General features: G+C 38.6%; 1 protein-coding gene across 1 annotated transcript; it reads right to left on the reverse strand.

The window, feature by feature from the left end:
• Nucleotides 1–5,512: 5,512 nt before the first annotated feature.
• On the reverse strand, nucleotides 5,513–6,610 carry LOC149390782 (uncharacterized). The gene is made up of 3 exons (XM_089619856.1): nucleotides 6,322–6,610; nucleotides 6,124–6,222; nucleotides 5,513–6,039 (listed from the first exon to the last, which is right to left on the reverse strand). The coding sequence occupies exons 1-3, from the start codon at nucleotides 6,608–6,610 to the stop codon at nucleotides 5,513–5,515; spliced, it is 915 nt and encodes a 304-aa protein (XP_089475982.1).
• Nucleotides 6,611–17,048: the final 10,438 nt, after the last annotated feature.

A 17,048-nucleotide genomic window follows, 5' to 3' on the forward strand; every position in this document is an offset into this window, starting at 1 on the left:
ATGATTGCCATTTAGAGATGTTAGTTAGCGTATCTTCTTTCACTTGTTGCTTGAACCCTTCAAATGACCAATTCGGATCTGCTCTAAATCGATTCAAGTAGTTCACGCATAGCCACTTATATCCAAGTCTTCTTTTTGAGAATTCCAAAGTACAACTATGCTCTTGATTCAAAATTTTAATCACAAACGAGCTACTTCCACTCTCCAAAGATGCAAACAATGTCCAAGGGCAACCTACCATACATTTTACCCTTATCCTTACTTTATCATTCTTCTCTAATTTCAGGCTTCTATGGGTCTTGATTGCATGATCCTTAATGGCTTTTTTTTAGAGATTTTGCATCGGATGTTAGGAATATTGCTCATTTGAAGATAATAAACATGAATGATTACTGAATTAGATAAAAATTTTATTTTATTAGCATAATATTATTACCATAATCTAATATAGACATTTGCTCGTCTGCGTCTCGAGCAGAGTGAAAAATTCTTTCTCTGCTGCCATTGGTCTCAGCATCTGAAAAACGCACACCTATAAAACCAAAAACAATTATTAATATTCCAAAGTTAGTGACATAAATTTTATATATGTTAAAAGAAAAAAGTTACCTTTTTTTATTCAATACGGCCTCGATGTCTTTGCCCATGATGATAACGTTGCTAGACCATGAATGCATCCTGGGCACTCGAATACCGTGACTTGACCCGAATCTCATCCCAATCTCTGGGATAGCCTCGTATACCCAGTAATGAAGGGTATATAAATTACCCGTCAACGTGTACTTTGCCTCTTTCTGAGCCACGTCCGACTTTTCCTTCAACTTCTTCTGCAACGCCTCGTGATAGTGCTTCAAGTTCACCGAGAGTCTTGAATATGTCTCCGACCAACTAATATTTTTCCACGGCATCTTGAAGAAGAACGGGAGGTCTTCAACGATATAAAGAAATTTATGCCACCTTTCTTCGATCACTTTGTTGATCGGCTGCCCAAGTAGATAGCAAGCCCAACACAAATAGACAGAGACCGAGCTTGAATGCATCGTCCAGAATTTGACATATGTTGAATGTCGTTACAAATGCACTCAACTTACCGACAACTCCGTTCAGGTGCTCAGTTATCAACTTGTCGCTCGTGCGCTTGTCTTGTTCGTTCTTAGATTGACCGTCTTTGTAACTCAACCCACAGATAAGGGAGTATTCGAGGTGTCCGAATCTTACTCGTTTACCAGCTATTTCAAACTGTATCTCTCCGCATTTCGTTGCCTCAATTTTACGCTGAAGAATAGTATGTACGAGCACCGCAGAGAAACCGAGTTCAGTCTTGGTAAAAAAAACTGCTCGAAAGGAGTGCCGACTATTCAATCTTTTATCTCAAGATCTTCAAATCTCTTTCTTATAATCTTCAAGATACCGGTTCACCGTAAGTGATACGACCCAGGAAAGGGACGTTGTAGATATACTTCAAATTGTCCTAAAAAAACAAAAACAAAAAACAGTCGGAATTATAGAGCATCGTATGTCATCGTACAGTATCGCACAGCATCGTATGGTATCGTACATCATCGTACGACAAAATTTTTTTGAAAGAAATTAAATCATCGTACAACATCGTATGATATCGTACAGCTGTATGAATGTCTTCGTACTGCATCGTACAACATCGTACGATACATTGATTTCATCGTATTTCAGCCCCAATTTCAAACTCTAACTTTCTAAATCCGATCCAAATCAACCCAAATCAACACGAATACTAAGTCCTAATACCTATTCTAACTATTTCCAATGAGATTTAACAGTAAATTAGTTGAAAAATTCACCGTTTTCGTCGTTTTGAGAGCTCGGAATTTTTAGGCTCCACCACCGCCAAGCTTGTCCATCGTACGCCATTGTATCACGTCGTATTCCATCGTACGGCGTCGTCGGGTATCGTATGGAATCGTACGAGTTTTTTTTTTTTTTTTTTTGAGAGAGAGAGATATCGAGTGAGAGAGTGAATGAGAGGGATGTCAAATAAATTCAAATAGTATTGGTAAGAGGGGTATATTTGTCGTTTTTTATACAAAAGTCTATATTTGGATATTTTTAAAAGTTAAGTTCTAATCTTGATATTTAATCAAGTTTTAGGTCTAATTAATGAAATTTATCTTTTCACTTGACCTAAGATTAACAAAATCCCAAAAGAATCTATGTAAATTTGTTGTCACCATATGTCTCACTAAATTTAGTGTAATCATTAATTTGGACCAACTGATTAGTGAGATAAAAAAAAAATACAGAACAACACAAGACAAGATTATAAACAACCCATTTTGTAAAAGAATCTCAATGTTGATACCGTGGGATATACCATAACCATATCATAACCTTTTTCTTTTGTCCCAACACAAGACCACGATTACTGAACAAAAAACCATTTTCAGAACTCAAACAAACCTTGAAAAATTGTTTAAAGTTTTCCATTTTCTAAACCCTAAACTAGTCAGTTTCGAAAAGAAAAGAAAAAATACTTGGCTTCCATCGACGCTTCTTTGTCGTTTAAACTCAACAAATACGTAAGACCTTGGGGGAAAAAATCAAGAGGCCTTTCAACTTCGTTTCCTCCATCGTGTGTGTTCATTGAAGAAATTTTGCCCTCATAAATATTAAAGTAGGTAAGTTCTGGAAGAAAAAGTTTTTATTTTATTTTTTTAACAAAAGCCCTCATGTGAAATACATATGAGATTTTTGTTAAGTGACTTAAGAGAAGTATTAATTTTACCCAAAAAGAAAAGGTTGGGGATAATTATGCCTCTAAAAATAGTTTAGTGACCAAAATGCCTCAATCACAAATGGTTAGGGATCATTTGAGCCAAAAATTCAAAAAAAAAAAAAAAATTGTTCGATAAAAGTATTTTTACTTATAATTTTTGTTATTTTTTCTTGTAGAAAAATTTACCTTTAATGTATTTTATTTCATCAAATATACCTTTTTTCATAAGTACACATATATGCATAAAAATTTATTTATTGTTCGAAGATAGCAATTGAGAATATATATATATATATATATATATATATATATATATATATATATATATATCTTTTTAAATTAAAACTGTGGATATAAATCATGGATATAAATCATTGTTTAGAAGAGCAAGTTAGCACTTAATATGTATATATTCCAAGGATTAAAATGCCATTTTCTTTGCCGTTTCGAGCCTCCTGATTTACGGAAAATCGTCATGCCGATGGAAAATCGTCATGAAAAATTGTGGAAAATGGCAAGTGAAATGCCGTTTTCGATGAAAAACTGACGTGCCGACGGAAAACCAAACGGAAATAATGTGGCGAAACAAAAGAATACATATATATATATATATATATATATATATATTTGTAAATGTAGTTCAAATTTAAAACGCTTCAAATCATACATATCTAGTATATATAAATGTTCCATATTCAATGACATACAACCAAATTGTTCATGAAATAAATATGTTTTACAAACATATAGTTACAATAGAAAATTAAATGTATCAATAGAATCCCGATGGACGTCCCGGTTGGATAAAACTCGGTTGGTTTTCTTGAAGCTCGCAATATTGAGACCGAGTGAAATTTCCCTTGTACGATTGTCGGAAGTTTTGAACATGCCTGTCGTAGTCGGTTTGGTCGTACCCCGCAGCTTCACTTATTAGTGGACATCCTGATGCACATGCTATAATGAGTTTGGCACCGAACCGATCTACGCGTACACCGAACGTACGACGTCTACTTCCTTGCGGATTCACCAGTGGATGTGGCACTCCTATCAGATTAGGGTAATGGTAAGAGGGACAAGTATACGAACTGTCACTCTGTGTGTCTAACGTAGTGAATGACATTGTGTCGAACCGAGAATCAAGTGATCGACGCCGTAATCACTACCAGAGGACATGTACGCTTCATATCCTTGTTGGAAGTAACCGCCGTAATCACTATCAGAAGACATGTAATGCGCAGGTGCTCTCTGTGTTCCACCACCGTATTACGATCTGGTCTCAAAGTCAAAGTAGTCTTCAGGTCTGTTAAACATATAATATATTACTTTCCATATTCAACATACGTACATTGTTTGAGAACTCCGACATGAATAAATGCGAATACACTAACATGTCAGATCTTTGACGGCGTGACCTGTGATCTGAATCTTCCGTGACTTGATAACCTTACTCTATAGTCCACGGATCGTAATGTTAGGCACCACCACTACCACCACCAACATCTTGACTAGCAAGATAACCGCCAAAGTTACCACCGTCTCCACCATCGTCACTGTCGTTAGGACCACGTCCATCATCTGCTGATACATGCTAACTGTGACCGACGTCTTCGCTCAATACGGTGTCGACATCAACACCTTCCGCCCGGGCCTGTGAGGCGACACGTGGGTCGGGGTTCTGGTCTTCATTGTTGAGGTGAACTGGGCATATCCATTGTAGGACTTCATCATCATCGACGTTGTCGCCCATTACCTCAATTGATCTTTGGATCATATCCAACGGATCCTTCCTGTCGACGACATCATTTTCGAAATCTCGTAATTGCAGTTTCATGTTATAGCTACAAAAGACGAGTTCCTCCGGTCTCTTACACGCCAGTCGGTTTTGATACTTAGTGTGGACAAGTGCAAACGTGCTCCAATTTCGCTTGCACGCCGATGATGATGCGGTCTAAGAAAGGATTCTCATCGCTAACTTTCTCAACGTGGGGGTTTTGATTCCAAACATGGACCATCATTCTCCAATGAAAATGAAGAAACTCCGTGAATATGAAACTATGACATATTACAAATTCGGTTCAAAGAAATAATTCTTACTGGAAGTCATCTTCGTCCTTCCTGCTACTGCGGATTTACTCCTGAACATGGCTTTCACGTCGCGGAATGCTAGAAGTTCGTTCCTGATGTTGTCGCAATCATCGTTCGGGAATAGCCGCTCAAACACTTATGTAACCGCCATAAGATGCTCGGGTTGCCTGACAATCTCTGGATTATATTGAAATTTTGGATTTATATAGTGAGCTACAAGTAAAATAATCACAGACATAAATTAAAAATTATACAAACACGTTTGCAAATAATAAGTGAAATGACTAATACCTGCTTGGTGTAACGGATGGTCAAGTTGTCTCGTCCATCTCTCAACCGCAATGTCAACCACTCATTGCTTGTTTGGGATGCTTTCCAACTTCTTTTTCATTAAATCGAAGACGTGGTACAGCAAACCCATCGTCAGAACCACTTCTGTATCAACGAGACGCAAAGCTGAGTACATAGGCTCGAACACTTTCCACATGCTATCAATATGGAGCCAAAAGTTGCTGTCCATTATTTTTTACTCCATAAACTGCGTAGCTGCGGTTTGACGGAAGGAACATCAGCCCCACCAATCCGATGTGAACATCTTCTTCAACCCTGGTCGACTGCTTCTGAGACTCGTTAGGGCCAAGTAATTCGTGGCGAATCTCGTCGGACCTGGATGGATTAGCTCTCCTTGTCCATCTTCGAGAAGACTATCCCGTGATTGTAGATGAACTTCGTCATTTCTCTACAATTCTTAACAACTTCGGCTACAGTTGCTCGTTTGCCCACGTCCTCGAGCATCAAGTCAATACAATGTGTGGTGCACGGAGTCCAATACAGATTGTATCGCCGACCGAGTTTCATTCCGAATTTCTTGTAAGCCGAACCATTATCAGTGATAATCTGAACAACATTCTGTTCTCCGACTTCTTTAACCACGGACGACAGAATCTTATAGATGTACAAATAGTTCTTCATCTTATCTAACGCATCAACAGACTTCAAAAAAACAGTCTTACCCGTCGAGTACACCATAACATTTATGATGCTCAAACGCGTCAGTCCCGTCCATCCTTCCAAAATGAAGGTACATCCATATTCCTTCCACACTTCCTCTTGTTGGTCGATGTACTTCTTGACGGACGCAACCTCGTCTCTCAAGTACGTGTTATAAATCTCGTACGGAGTCGGAAGCGGGATACCTGGACCTGTGAAGTTTGAAAATGCAAGTACAGTTGGACACGACAATACTTGTCAAATTAAAACTGATACTTCAAATACACGAGTCTTACCAACTGCCACTGCTTCATTGATCATGTGTCGGAAGTGAGGCGACTTCACAATGTTCGCTGGTATGTTCTCGTGGATGACGTAGCTGCTAACGGCTAGTCCTAGTCGTTGCTTCAATTTCGGATTTGTGATTTCCGGAATAGTAGGTTGTCATCCACTATCTGGCCGAAAATGAGGAGGTGGTGGTGCAATCCTGGAACCCCCTCCAGGGCCAGATCTCCAAGCATTCGGTTGTGTCTCTTGACGGCTTCTTTTAAAAGCTTGCATCATATCATATTCGTATTGCTGGTCGGGGTCAAGCTCTACGTGAGTCAGACCAAAGCGTCTGGCCAAGTGCTCATTTACGGTTTCATCAAGGATGGCCTTGCTTTTCTTCTTTTGGAGAGTCGCCGCTTGTAACGCTAACATCTCATTGCGTACTTCTGTAGGAAAACTTGGACATTTCTTCACATTTTTCTTCGGATCGTTTCCACTTAAGTGTAACTTCATCCGTGTGATCCCCCTCCCTTCATAACGTGCCCACAATAATTGCACGTGAATTGGTTCGGGTTTGTTGCAGCTGGGGTACAATGCTTACGAACTCCTTCCTCGCTCATCTTCGATATACCTGCATATTGAATTAAAAATTTCAATCCAATTTCAACTTGTCAAAAAATTCTAATCAAACTACTTTCATTTCAATATGTCCACAAAATTCTTTCAACGTGTCAATAAATTCTATTCAAACTACTTTCATTTCAATATGTCAACAAATTTCTTTAAGAGGTAAATAAATTCTATTCAGACTAATTTCATTTCAATTCAAAATGTAACAATTTCAAATACTACTCTAACTAATTTCATTTCAATATATCAACAAATTTTCTTCAACATGTCAATAAATTCTATTCAAACTACTTTCATTTCAACATGTCAACAAAGTTCTTTAAACATGTCAATAAATTCTATAATTCTATTCAAACTAATTTCATTCCAATTCAAAATGTAACAATTTCAATTCATACTATAACTACTTTCATTTCAATATGTCAACAAATTTCTTTCACCATGTCAATAAATTCAATTCAAAACGTAACAAATTCAGTTCATACTCTAACAATTTCATTTCTAGCATACATGATAAATTAATTTCAAATTTTTAGTTCTACGTCTAACTATTTGAATTTCCAATTCAAAGTCTAACAATTAAAATTTCATATCAAAATCAAACTACATCAATTCAAGTTCAACACAACATATATGAAACCAATTGAAAACAAAAGTATATATTATTTGAAATTTAAAGACATAACCTTAGTTAACAATACAAAAATAAGTAGTTGGAAATCTGAATTTTTAGTCGCCGGAAAAAATGAAGGTTCGCCGGAAAAAATGGTGGTTCGCCGAGAAAATAGTGGTTCTCCGGTTCTCCAAAAAAAAATAAAATATATATATATATATGATAGATCGTCACATTACAAACAACATTCATGAAGGAAATTTTATGAAAAGAAAATCAACTTCCCCAGTAAAATCAAGATCCAAAATTTCGAAAATATGGTTTACAAAGGAAATCGAATTTCCTGGAGAGTCGCCAAAATTCTCCGATATTTTGTTGATTTTGAACGTCACTGAGCCGAAAATATGGAAAGGCTTGTCGTCGGCGTCGTGCTCGTCTTCTTCACTGTAAATCACGGCCGAAAATCATTTTTTTTTCTTTTTCTCCGACTTTCAGAGAATTTCTTGGAAATTGGACTCGTTTTATACTGCGAGTCAAATGAAAAATGGAGGTCGTTTTTAGAGAATGAGAGCTCTCTGGCTAGCTGGGTTTATAAAGCTCGGTATTTTTCGAATTGCTCTTTTCTCGAAGTGGAGCTTGGTCACATCCCCAGCTATATTTGGCGTAGCATATTAGAGGCGCAATGATTGGTCCGACAAGGCTGTAGGAGGAGTATTAAACGCGGATCGGACACCAATATTGTGGGCGATACTTGGCTGTAGAACCACATATTCTAGAGGACTTGGGAGCTAAGATGCACAGCTTAATGCGAGCAGCAGGAGAATGGGATGTCGACCTAATCTCAAGCTTACGCACATCGTATGATAAAGATCTAATCCTTTCTATCCCGCTAAGTGGGCGATCAAGTAGAGATGGTTGGTATTGGAGCTCGGAGACGACCGAAATTTACACGGTCAAGAGGTGCATACAAATTGACCCGGGTCTTGCTCGATAGGTGGAACGGGGAAAGGTTATCCCAATTCTGGATGGGATTATGGAACCTCAAAGTCTCGCCAAAATCTAGGGAACTTTTATAGTGAGCGGGGCGGGGTGTTTGTGTGGAATTGATCTAGGGTTTAAGAAAAAGTTTAACGCTTCGGTAAGCGGCGGAATTTTAAAAATTTTCTTTTTCAAGTAAAACAGATTTTACTAACCTAGACAAAGAGCAAGTACATGTAAATAAAAACAAATATGAGCATAGAAGTTTACTAACCTTTTTAGACGCTTGAACGTTGAGAAGCTTTTGGAAAAAGGTTGCAACGTTCTTCTCCCCTCGCAGCACGTCTCTCTTCCTTCCTCGGCAACTCGAGCAACCACGAAAGTTTCTATCACTAAATCACTCGAGAGAAAAGGAATTAGTGAGTGGGCACTTTTAAACACTACGACTTAAGAACGAGTCTTGAAGTCGCAGAGCTAAACACTAGGTCAAGTGAGGACCTAGGTGCCAAAACAATAAATTGAAATTGACTAGAGAGAGAGAGAGAGGGGTCGGCCACAAGGTCTAGAGAGAGAGGCTCTCAATCTCTAACTTATGTGGGATGAATGAAATGAGAGGAGTGAGGGTCTTATTTATAGGAGAAGGGTTGGCCTTGGAAAGAAGTAGTTTCCTCTTATTTTCCAAGCCTTTATGAGCAATCTTTTATTGCCCATTCCCATCCAAGTCACACGGCCAACATATGCCTTTATGACACCTTGGATTTGTTTCCTCTTTTATTCATTGCTCTCTCCTAGCTTGTTTGGCCGAAATCCTACTTTCCTCATAGAGGAAATTTGTTTCCTCTTTTTCTTTTGGCAAGTATTTTGATACATTTATGCATAAAATAATCTCCCTTTCTCTTTGGGTAGTGGGCGCCCAACACTTTCTAGAAAGGCCTTCTAGAAGCTTTTCCATTTGTTCATGACAACATGAAAAAGGCCCATTAAAAATTTCAATAAAATTCTTATGCAATGAAATTAATCCACAAGGCCCAATTAAACCAACTTGGCCGAGTGGATGCATGTCATCAAATGACCATGTCAAAAAATTTATTGACATTCATTTCATCCTATGTCTCAAAAGACAAAAATACCATTTTGACAATTTTCGTTCTTGTTTTGACTTAGCTTCCAGTTTAATTATTCCTACTCGATGTGATTCGTGACAGTGACCTCATGGATCCAAATGAACAAAGCTTGAGCTAAATACTTGGACTCAAAAGTTCACAAACCTTTTCCAAGTTTAGCTTAATGTCAACTGACTCCACTAAAGAGTTGACACTGAAAATCTCTCGGTTCAAATGAATTTATTTTCTACTCAAGAATTCAACCTAATTGTAATGAGTGGATCCACATAATATTATCAGTGTTTACCCTTCATGAATATCATCAGCTAGTCGGGATTTACAAAATTACCATTTTACCCTTCTAGCTGTTATTTCCTCAACTCCTTTGTCGCTTGTGAATAAGTTAGAAACAATGTATTGACGAGGAGCTAACAAGTCACATTGTTTCATCCAAAAGAGTCAAGACTCAATTTGGACACTGGCCAATTCATTTATTCACACTCCAAGGAACAAAGCATGAGGTGATATACATTGCATTTCAGCAATCTTGTACATGAATTCCATATCTATGAGAACTTCACAAAGTTACTCATGACATTCTCACAACTTACTACTTCACCAATAGGCCCTGTTCGGAATCACATAGTGAGTCCGAACTCTGACTTTCTCAAATGAGAATACGTAAGCTGTGAAATGGCATGTCTCATTTCAGGATTAAGGTAAGCATGATGCAATTCATACGTAGTGACTTCGAGACATAAGAGGTTAAATGGTTTGTTCTTATCTTGTCTCTAGAAGTGCACTGGTCAATTCAGTACCTTCGGAAGATACCTAGAAGAACTATAGAGTCTCCAACTCTCAATGCCTCATAACCAGACATCATAGATTCTTCTAACAATCATACTGAGGTCAATAGTCCTTTGACTCTTAGATTGCGATTATATCGTTTTAAGCAAACTACGAAGAGTTTGTTCATGCAAATCTACATTTGTCTCTTCGTAAGTTGTTTAGTTTGTTTATGGACTAAAGACGAATGTTTTATCATAAAGCTTCAAACAGACACGGAAGAATGAATGAATGTTTCAACTTTTTATTAATGAATAAGCAATTACAAGCAAGAGTCTTCATGAGACTTTATTACATCAAATGTACAATATAAGGATTACAACTCTTCTTGTGGGCACCATTGACAACAAACTCCCACTTGACTCAAAGAAGATGTATGTAGTCCTTCATGCCTAATCCCTTTCGATGTTGGTCGAAGACCTTGTACGCTAGGGCCTTTGTGAATGGATCTGCTATGTTGTCCACCGTTGAGATCTTCTTCACTTCCACGTCTCCGCGCTGCACGATCTCTCGAATCAAATGGTATTTCCTCTCAATATGCTTAGAGCGCTTATGGCTTCGAGGTTCCTTTGAGTTAGCGACAGCCCCACTATTATCACAATAAAGGGTCATGGGCTCGTCAACATTTGGAACAACTTCCAAATACTTAAGGAATTTTCTAAGCCATATAGCCTCTTTGGATGCTTCACAAGCAGCCACATATTCTGCTTCCATTGTGGAGTCAGCAATGCAAGATTGCTTAATACTTCTCCACACAACAACTCCACCATTAAGGATGAACACAGATCCTGAAGTGGATTTCCTGGAATCCTTATCCGCTTGAAAATCGGAGTCGGTGTATCCCGTCATAGTCGGGTCAGTACCTGAGTATGTAAGCATCAAGTTCCTAGTTCTTCGAAGATACTTAAGAACATGCTTAACAGTAATCCAGTGCTCAGGTCCAGGGTAGGATTGGAAACGGCTAACTACGCCAACGGCGAAACATATATCAGGTCTAGTGCAAAGCATAGCATGCATGGGGCTTCCTACGGCAGAGGCGTAAGGAATTTTCCTCATGTCTTCAATCTCTTGTGCAGTCTTGGGAGACTGGTCCTTAGAGAGTGAGACTCCATGCCTAAAGGGTGTTTGGCCCTTCTTGGAGTTTTGCATCGAGAAGCGATCCATCACCTTATCAACATAAGATGCTTGAGAGAGCGACAGGGCCCGGTTTTTCCTATCTCGAAAGATTTGGATCCCCATAATGTACGCGGCTTCTCCTAGATCCTTCATATCGAATTGCTTTGCCAGCCAGACCTTAACCTCAGATAACTTACCCACGTCATTACCAATGAGTAGTATATCATCGACATATAGTACCAGAAACACAACTTTGCCTTCGTGTATTAACTTGTAAACACAAGGCTCATCTATTGACTGTTCAAAGCCGAAGTTTTTCACAGTTTCATCGAATCTAATATTCCATGACCTAAATGCTTGCTTGAGTCCATAAATGGACTTAAATAACAAACCTTGGTGTCTTGACCTTCTTCCACGAAACCGTCTGGTTGAGCCATATAAATGCGCTCATCAAGATTGCCATTCAGGAAGGCTATCTTGACATCCATTTGCCAGATCTCATAGTCGAGAGCTGAAGCTATGGATAGGAGTATGCGGATGGATTTAAGCATCACGACTGGCGAGAAGGCTTCTTCATAGTCAATCCCTTCTTTTTTGGTATAACCCTTCGCCACAAGTCGTGCTTTGAACGTCTCGACGTTCCCATCAGGACCCATTTTCTTCTTGTGTATCCACTTACACCCTACGGGTTTAATCCCTTCAGGAAGGTCTACAAGTTTCCAGACTTTGTTGACATACATCGAGTGCATTTCAACTTTCATGGCGTCAAGCCAAAGGTTTGATTCAGAACAAGCCATCGCTTGGCTATAGGAAACATGATCATCCATGTCAGAGACGGCTACGAGAGAGTCTCCATAAGACATGTACCTGTCAGGCTTTTGAGTAGCCCTCCCACTACGTCGACGTACTACTTGACGAGATTCTGAAGAGTTAGGTTGTGTTTCAGTTGGGGTAAGAACAGTTCTTACAGATGAGGTAGAAGCTTCCCCACCCAACTTTTCTTCAAGCACAATTTTGCTTCTAGGTTTTGCATCCTTCATAAAGTCCTCCTCAAGGAAACGAGCATTCGTGCTAACGAAAGTCTTATCGTCCTCGGGACTATAGAATGTGAAACCTTTTGTTTCCCTCGGATATCCAACGAACAGACACAATTCTGACCTACTAGCCAACTTACTAGTCTTTTGCCTTAGCACGTGTACGGGGCAACCCCAAATTTTGATGCGGCCAAGATTTACTTTACGGCCCGTCCATCATTCATAAGGAGTACCAGGAACCGTTATGGACAGAACTTGGTTCAGAATATAATCGGCTGTTTCGAGGGCATATCCCCAAAAGGAAACAGGGAGTGATGAGTAACTCATCATTGATCTAACCATCTCCATAAGAGTTCGGTTTCTTCTCTCTGACACTCCGTTTTGTTGAGGTGTGCCAGGTACGGTAAGCTGAGAAGTGATTCCTTCTTCTTTAAGAAAGTCATCGAACTCTCCAGACATATACTCACCACCTCGATCAAATCGAAGGGTTTTGATCACTTTGCCAGTTTGCTTTTCCACTAAAGCCCTAAAGACCTTAAATACGTTAAAGGTCTCGGATTTGTGTTTGAGCAAATAGAAAAAACCATATCGTGAGTAATCATCAGTGAAGGTAACAAAGTATTCGTATCATCCACGTGCCTGTTGGCTGAACGGACCACATACATCAGAATGTACTAGTTCCAGCAACTCAGCGGCTCTTCGACCCTTTATCGGAGAAAGGTCGCTTAGTCATTTTTCCTTCTATGCAGGATTCACAAGTAGGTAGTGAACCAATTGCAGAGGCTTGGAGTGGACCGTCCCTCACAAGTCTCTTAATCCTATCTAGACTGATATGACCAAGTCTTAAGTGCCATAGGTATGTTGATTTTGTTAGATCGGAGGATTCAGAAAGTTTGATCATCTTTAGCTCCCTAATTAGATCATTATCTATTTCGGTGTCTAAAAGAGAAGGTTGAGTGGGATAGATGTAGAAAAGAGCATTCTTCATACATGCATCAGTGACAAAAGAATTATCAGGAAACGAAATACGAATTTCATTCTTAATGAACTTTAAACAATAATCTTGCTCAAGAAGACGAGCAACGGATATTAAGTTCTTCCCAAAGGTAGGAACAAAATAAACATTATTCAAGTTTAAAGTGCGGTCTTCAAAAGACAGCGTCACGGATCCCACAGCCTTCGCAGACACCAGGCTCCCATCACCCCATTTGAAACAGAACTCGCATTCCTCTAAGCTTTTGGTTTTCTTGAAACCATTCAAGGAACAACAAATATGGTTAGTAGCAGCGGATTCAAGAATCCACGTTGATACATTATCAACTACTAAGCATGCTTCGGTAACTAGTACAATACTATGTTCCTTTGCTTTGAGATAGGCAAGACAGTTCTTTTTATTGGCCTTGTGAGGTCTCTTCTTAGTTCCAGAGGCGGAGGCTTTTTGCTCAGTAGCATGTGCCTCTCCTTGATTCCTCTTTCTCTTAGTGAGACCTTCAGCAGTGTGGAGCTCCTTCATAAGCTCGGTAACAATGTACTCTAGCTTGTTCATGGAGTAGTTCCACTTGAAGGTATTAAAAGATTCGGGGAGAGTTTCCAAGATCATATCTATTTTGATCTCCTCGTTAATCTTAGATCCTATGATTTCCATCTCATTCAGATAACTAATGATCAGTATCATAAAGTCTCCAATAGGAGTCCTAGCCTTCATGTGACAGTTCATAAACCGTCGGACTGCTTGTTGCCTTGCTTGACGCCTTTGCCCTTCAAACATCTCAAGGAGAATGTAGAGCATGTCGGCGGCAGTCTCGATGTCACGATGTTGCTTTTTCAGCATATCGGATCGAAGCCAGGCCGCTAAGGCGTCATTGTCCTCTTGAGTCGAATCATCATTCGTCAGAGGAGGACATGGGGTGGTGAGTACCCATTTGTGCTTGTTAATGGTAAGGATGATATCGAGGTTACGTTTCCAGTCGACGTAATTGTCGCCTTCTAGTTTATTCGAGGAAAGAATTGTTGAGAGATGGTTGAGAGACATATTGCCTATAAAAGTTGAAACAAGTTTATGATTAGTCTTTGGTTTAGGATTTAAGTTTTATTTAAGACTTGTAAAATCCAAAGGTGTTATAAACCAAACGATAATTTACTCACTTAAGAGAAGGCCGCAAAAAATCTCCATTTATAAGTAAATGACACATCATTAATGCTTAGCCAAGATGTCAATACATCAATTTTGACTAGCCACCTTTTAAATTGGTTTGATCACTCACATCCTTTCGCAGAGCCTCAAGGGAGGATTACTAGGGATTGAGCCTAACTGTGCAACCAACCACTTAGTCCAAAAGATCAACTTTGAAAAACAATCCCCCAAGGGGAGGCCTTGTCATCATCGTCTCACTCTCGGACGTAGCTCATTGAGCAATGATCGAAGCAAAAACGCCTTGGAGTACTCCCATTTAAGAGAGGGTCGCAAGAGCGGCTCTTAGTCCCACGTTAATTGCTTCTTTCATTAGTGTTGTGGATCGTGGGTTACAAACAACAAATATAACCCTCCCACTTAGTTTTTGGAGTTGGTTCATCGACTCTTATAAGTTCGGAAACAGATTTCCTAGTTAGAGAGTGACAGAGCGGACAACTAGAAGAGAATCCTAGATCTTCATGTTCAGATCAGTGTTAGTGCATAAAGGCACAAGGGACATACTCGGATCTTTTCCTATTTTCTATTTCGCGAAAGTGCATGAGGGAAGTGTGAACTTCAACTCACTCGAACACTTGAAAGTTTGAGATTACACATCTTTTTATTTTTCGGCTTGTCTACAAGGAGACCTCCCACTCAAATTTTCAAGAGCATATAGATTTTGAACATATGTGATATAGATATAGTTTTGAAAACATTTTGAAAACTTATTTGATTTGGATGACAAAAATTTTCAAGTTTGAAAACGAAAACGGTTTTTCAAAATTCAAACTAGTTTTGTAAAAATTCAATTTCAATTAAACTTTCAAAAATCAAAACATTTTAATCTTACACATCATGTTTATAATCTTATGAAAAAAAATTTGCTCAAGAAATTTTTCTCATTAGAGTTCTATAACTCATGGTAGTGGGGCTGAAAATCCGGAATTCTAAAACACTGGAGTTTCGGAACAGTCGTTCACCTCGGAGTAAAATCGCCATAACTGGCGACTCCGATGTCCTTTTGACCTGAAACCGGTGGCATTGGACAGAGGACAGCCAGAGCTTTAATTTGATTCAAGAATCATTAAATTTCTATTTTTGACCAGAGAGTTATACCACGTTTACTGCGGGTTTTACTCCAGCTCGAAGAAAAAGAAATAATTAAAGTTTGGTCCTTTTTAGGTGCGAAAAAGAATCGAGTGTAACGGAACGTTTTAGGATGTTGTTAATGCTTTTATTTGTGTTTTATTATCAAGGTAATAACATGGTATAAAAGAAATAACAACATGCATAAAACGATTCAAGTAAATAAAAGAATCTAGTAAGACAAGAAAACTAGTCACAAAAATTACTCGATATTTTCTCAAACCTTTAAAACACGTTTTTCAATATAAAAAATTAAAAACTTTTAGAACTGATTCTAATGTATTTTAATAATATCTCAAACTCATAGAAAATCAACATGATTTTTAATTTAAAGGCAAGAGCAATAAATTAAAAAAAAACTAAGATAACAATTCTAACTTGTCACAAAATTAATAAACTTTCGAAAATGATTTTCAAGCTCATATTTTTAAATACATGTACATGCATATCTTTGACCATAGCTCTGATACCATTTGTTGGAATTGATCTAGGGTTTAAGAAAAAGTTTAACGCTTCGGTAAGCGACGGAATTTTAAAAAATTTCTTTTTCAAGTAAAACAGTTTTTACTAACCTAGACAAAGAGCAAGCACATGTAAATAAAAACTAATATGAGCATAGAAGTTTACTAACCTTTTTAGACGCTTGAACGTTGAGAAGCTTTTGTAAAAAGGTCGCAACGTTCGTCTCCCCTCGCAGCACGTCTCTCTTCCTTCCTCAGCAACTCGAGCAACCACGAAAGTTTCTATCACTAAATCACTCGAGAGAAAAGGAATTAGTGAGTGAGCACTTTTAAACACTACGACTTAAGAACGAGTCTTGAAGTCGCAGAGCTAAACACTAGGTCAAGTGAGGACCTAGGTGCCAAAACAATAAAATGAAATTGACTAGAGAGAGAGAGAGAGAGGAGTCGGCCACAAGGTCTAGAGAGAGAGGCTCTCAATCTCTAACTTATGTGGGATGAATCAAATGAGAGGAGTGAGGGTCCTATTTATAGGAGAAGGGTTGGCCTTGGAAAGAAGTAGTTTCCTCTTATTTTCCAAGCCTTTATGAGCAATTTTTTATTGCCCATTCCCATCCAAGTCACACGGCCAACATGTGCCTTTATGACACCTTGGATTTGTTTCCTCTTTTATTCATTGCTCTCTCCTTGCTTGTTTGGCCGAAATCCTACTTTCCTCATAGAGGAAATTTGTTTCCTCTTTTTCTTTTGGCAAGTATCTTGATACATTTATGCATAAAATAATCTCCCTTTCTCTTTGGGTAGTGGGCGCCCAACACTTTCTAGAAAGGCCTTCTAGAAGCTTTTCCATT

The sequence above is a fragment of the Urtica dioica genome, chromosome 7 (assembly GCF_054948205.1).
Source record: "Urtica dioica subsp. dioica isolate 48M chromosome 7, U.dioica_male_clone48M_v1_H2, whole genome shotgun sequence".
Classification (NCBI taxonomy): Eukaryota; Viridiplantae; Streptophyta; class Magnoliopsida; order Rosales; family Urticaceae; genus Urtica; species Urtica dioica.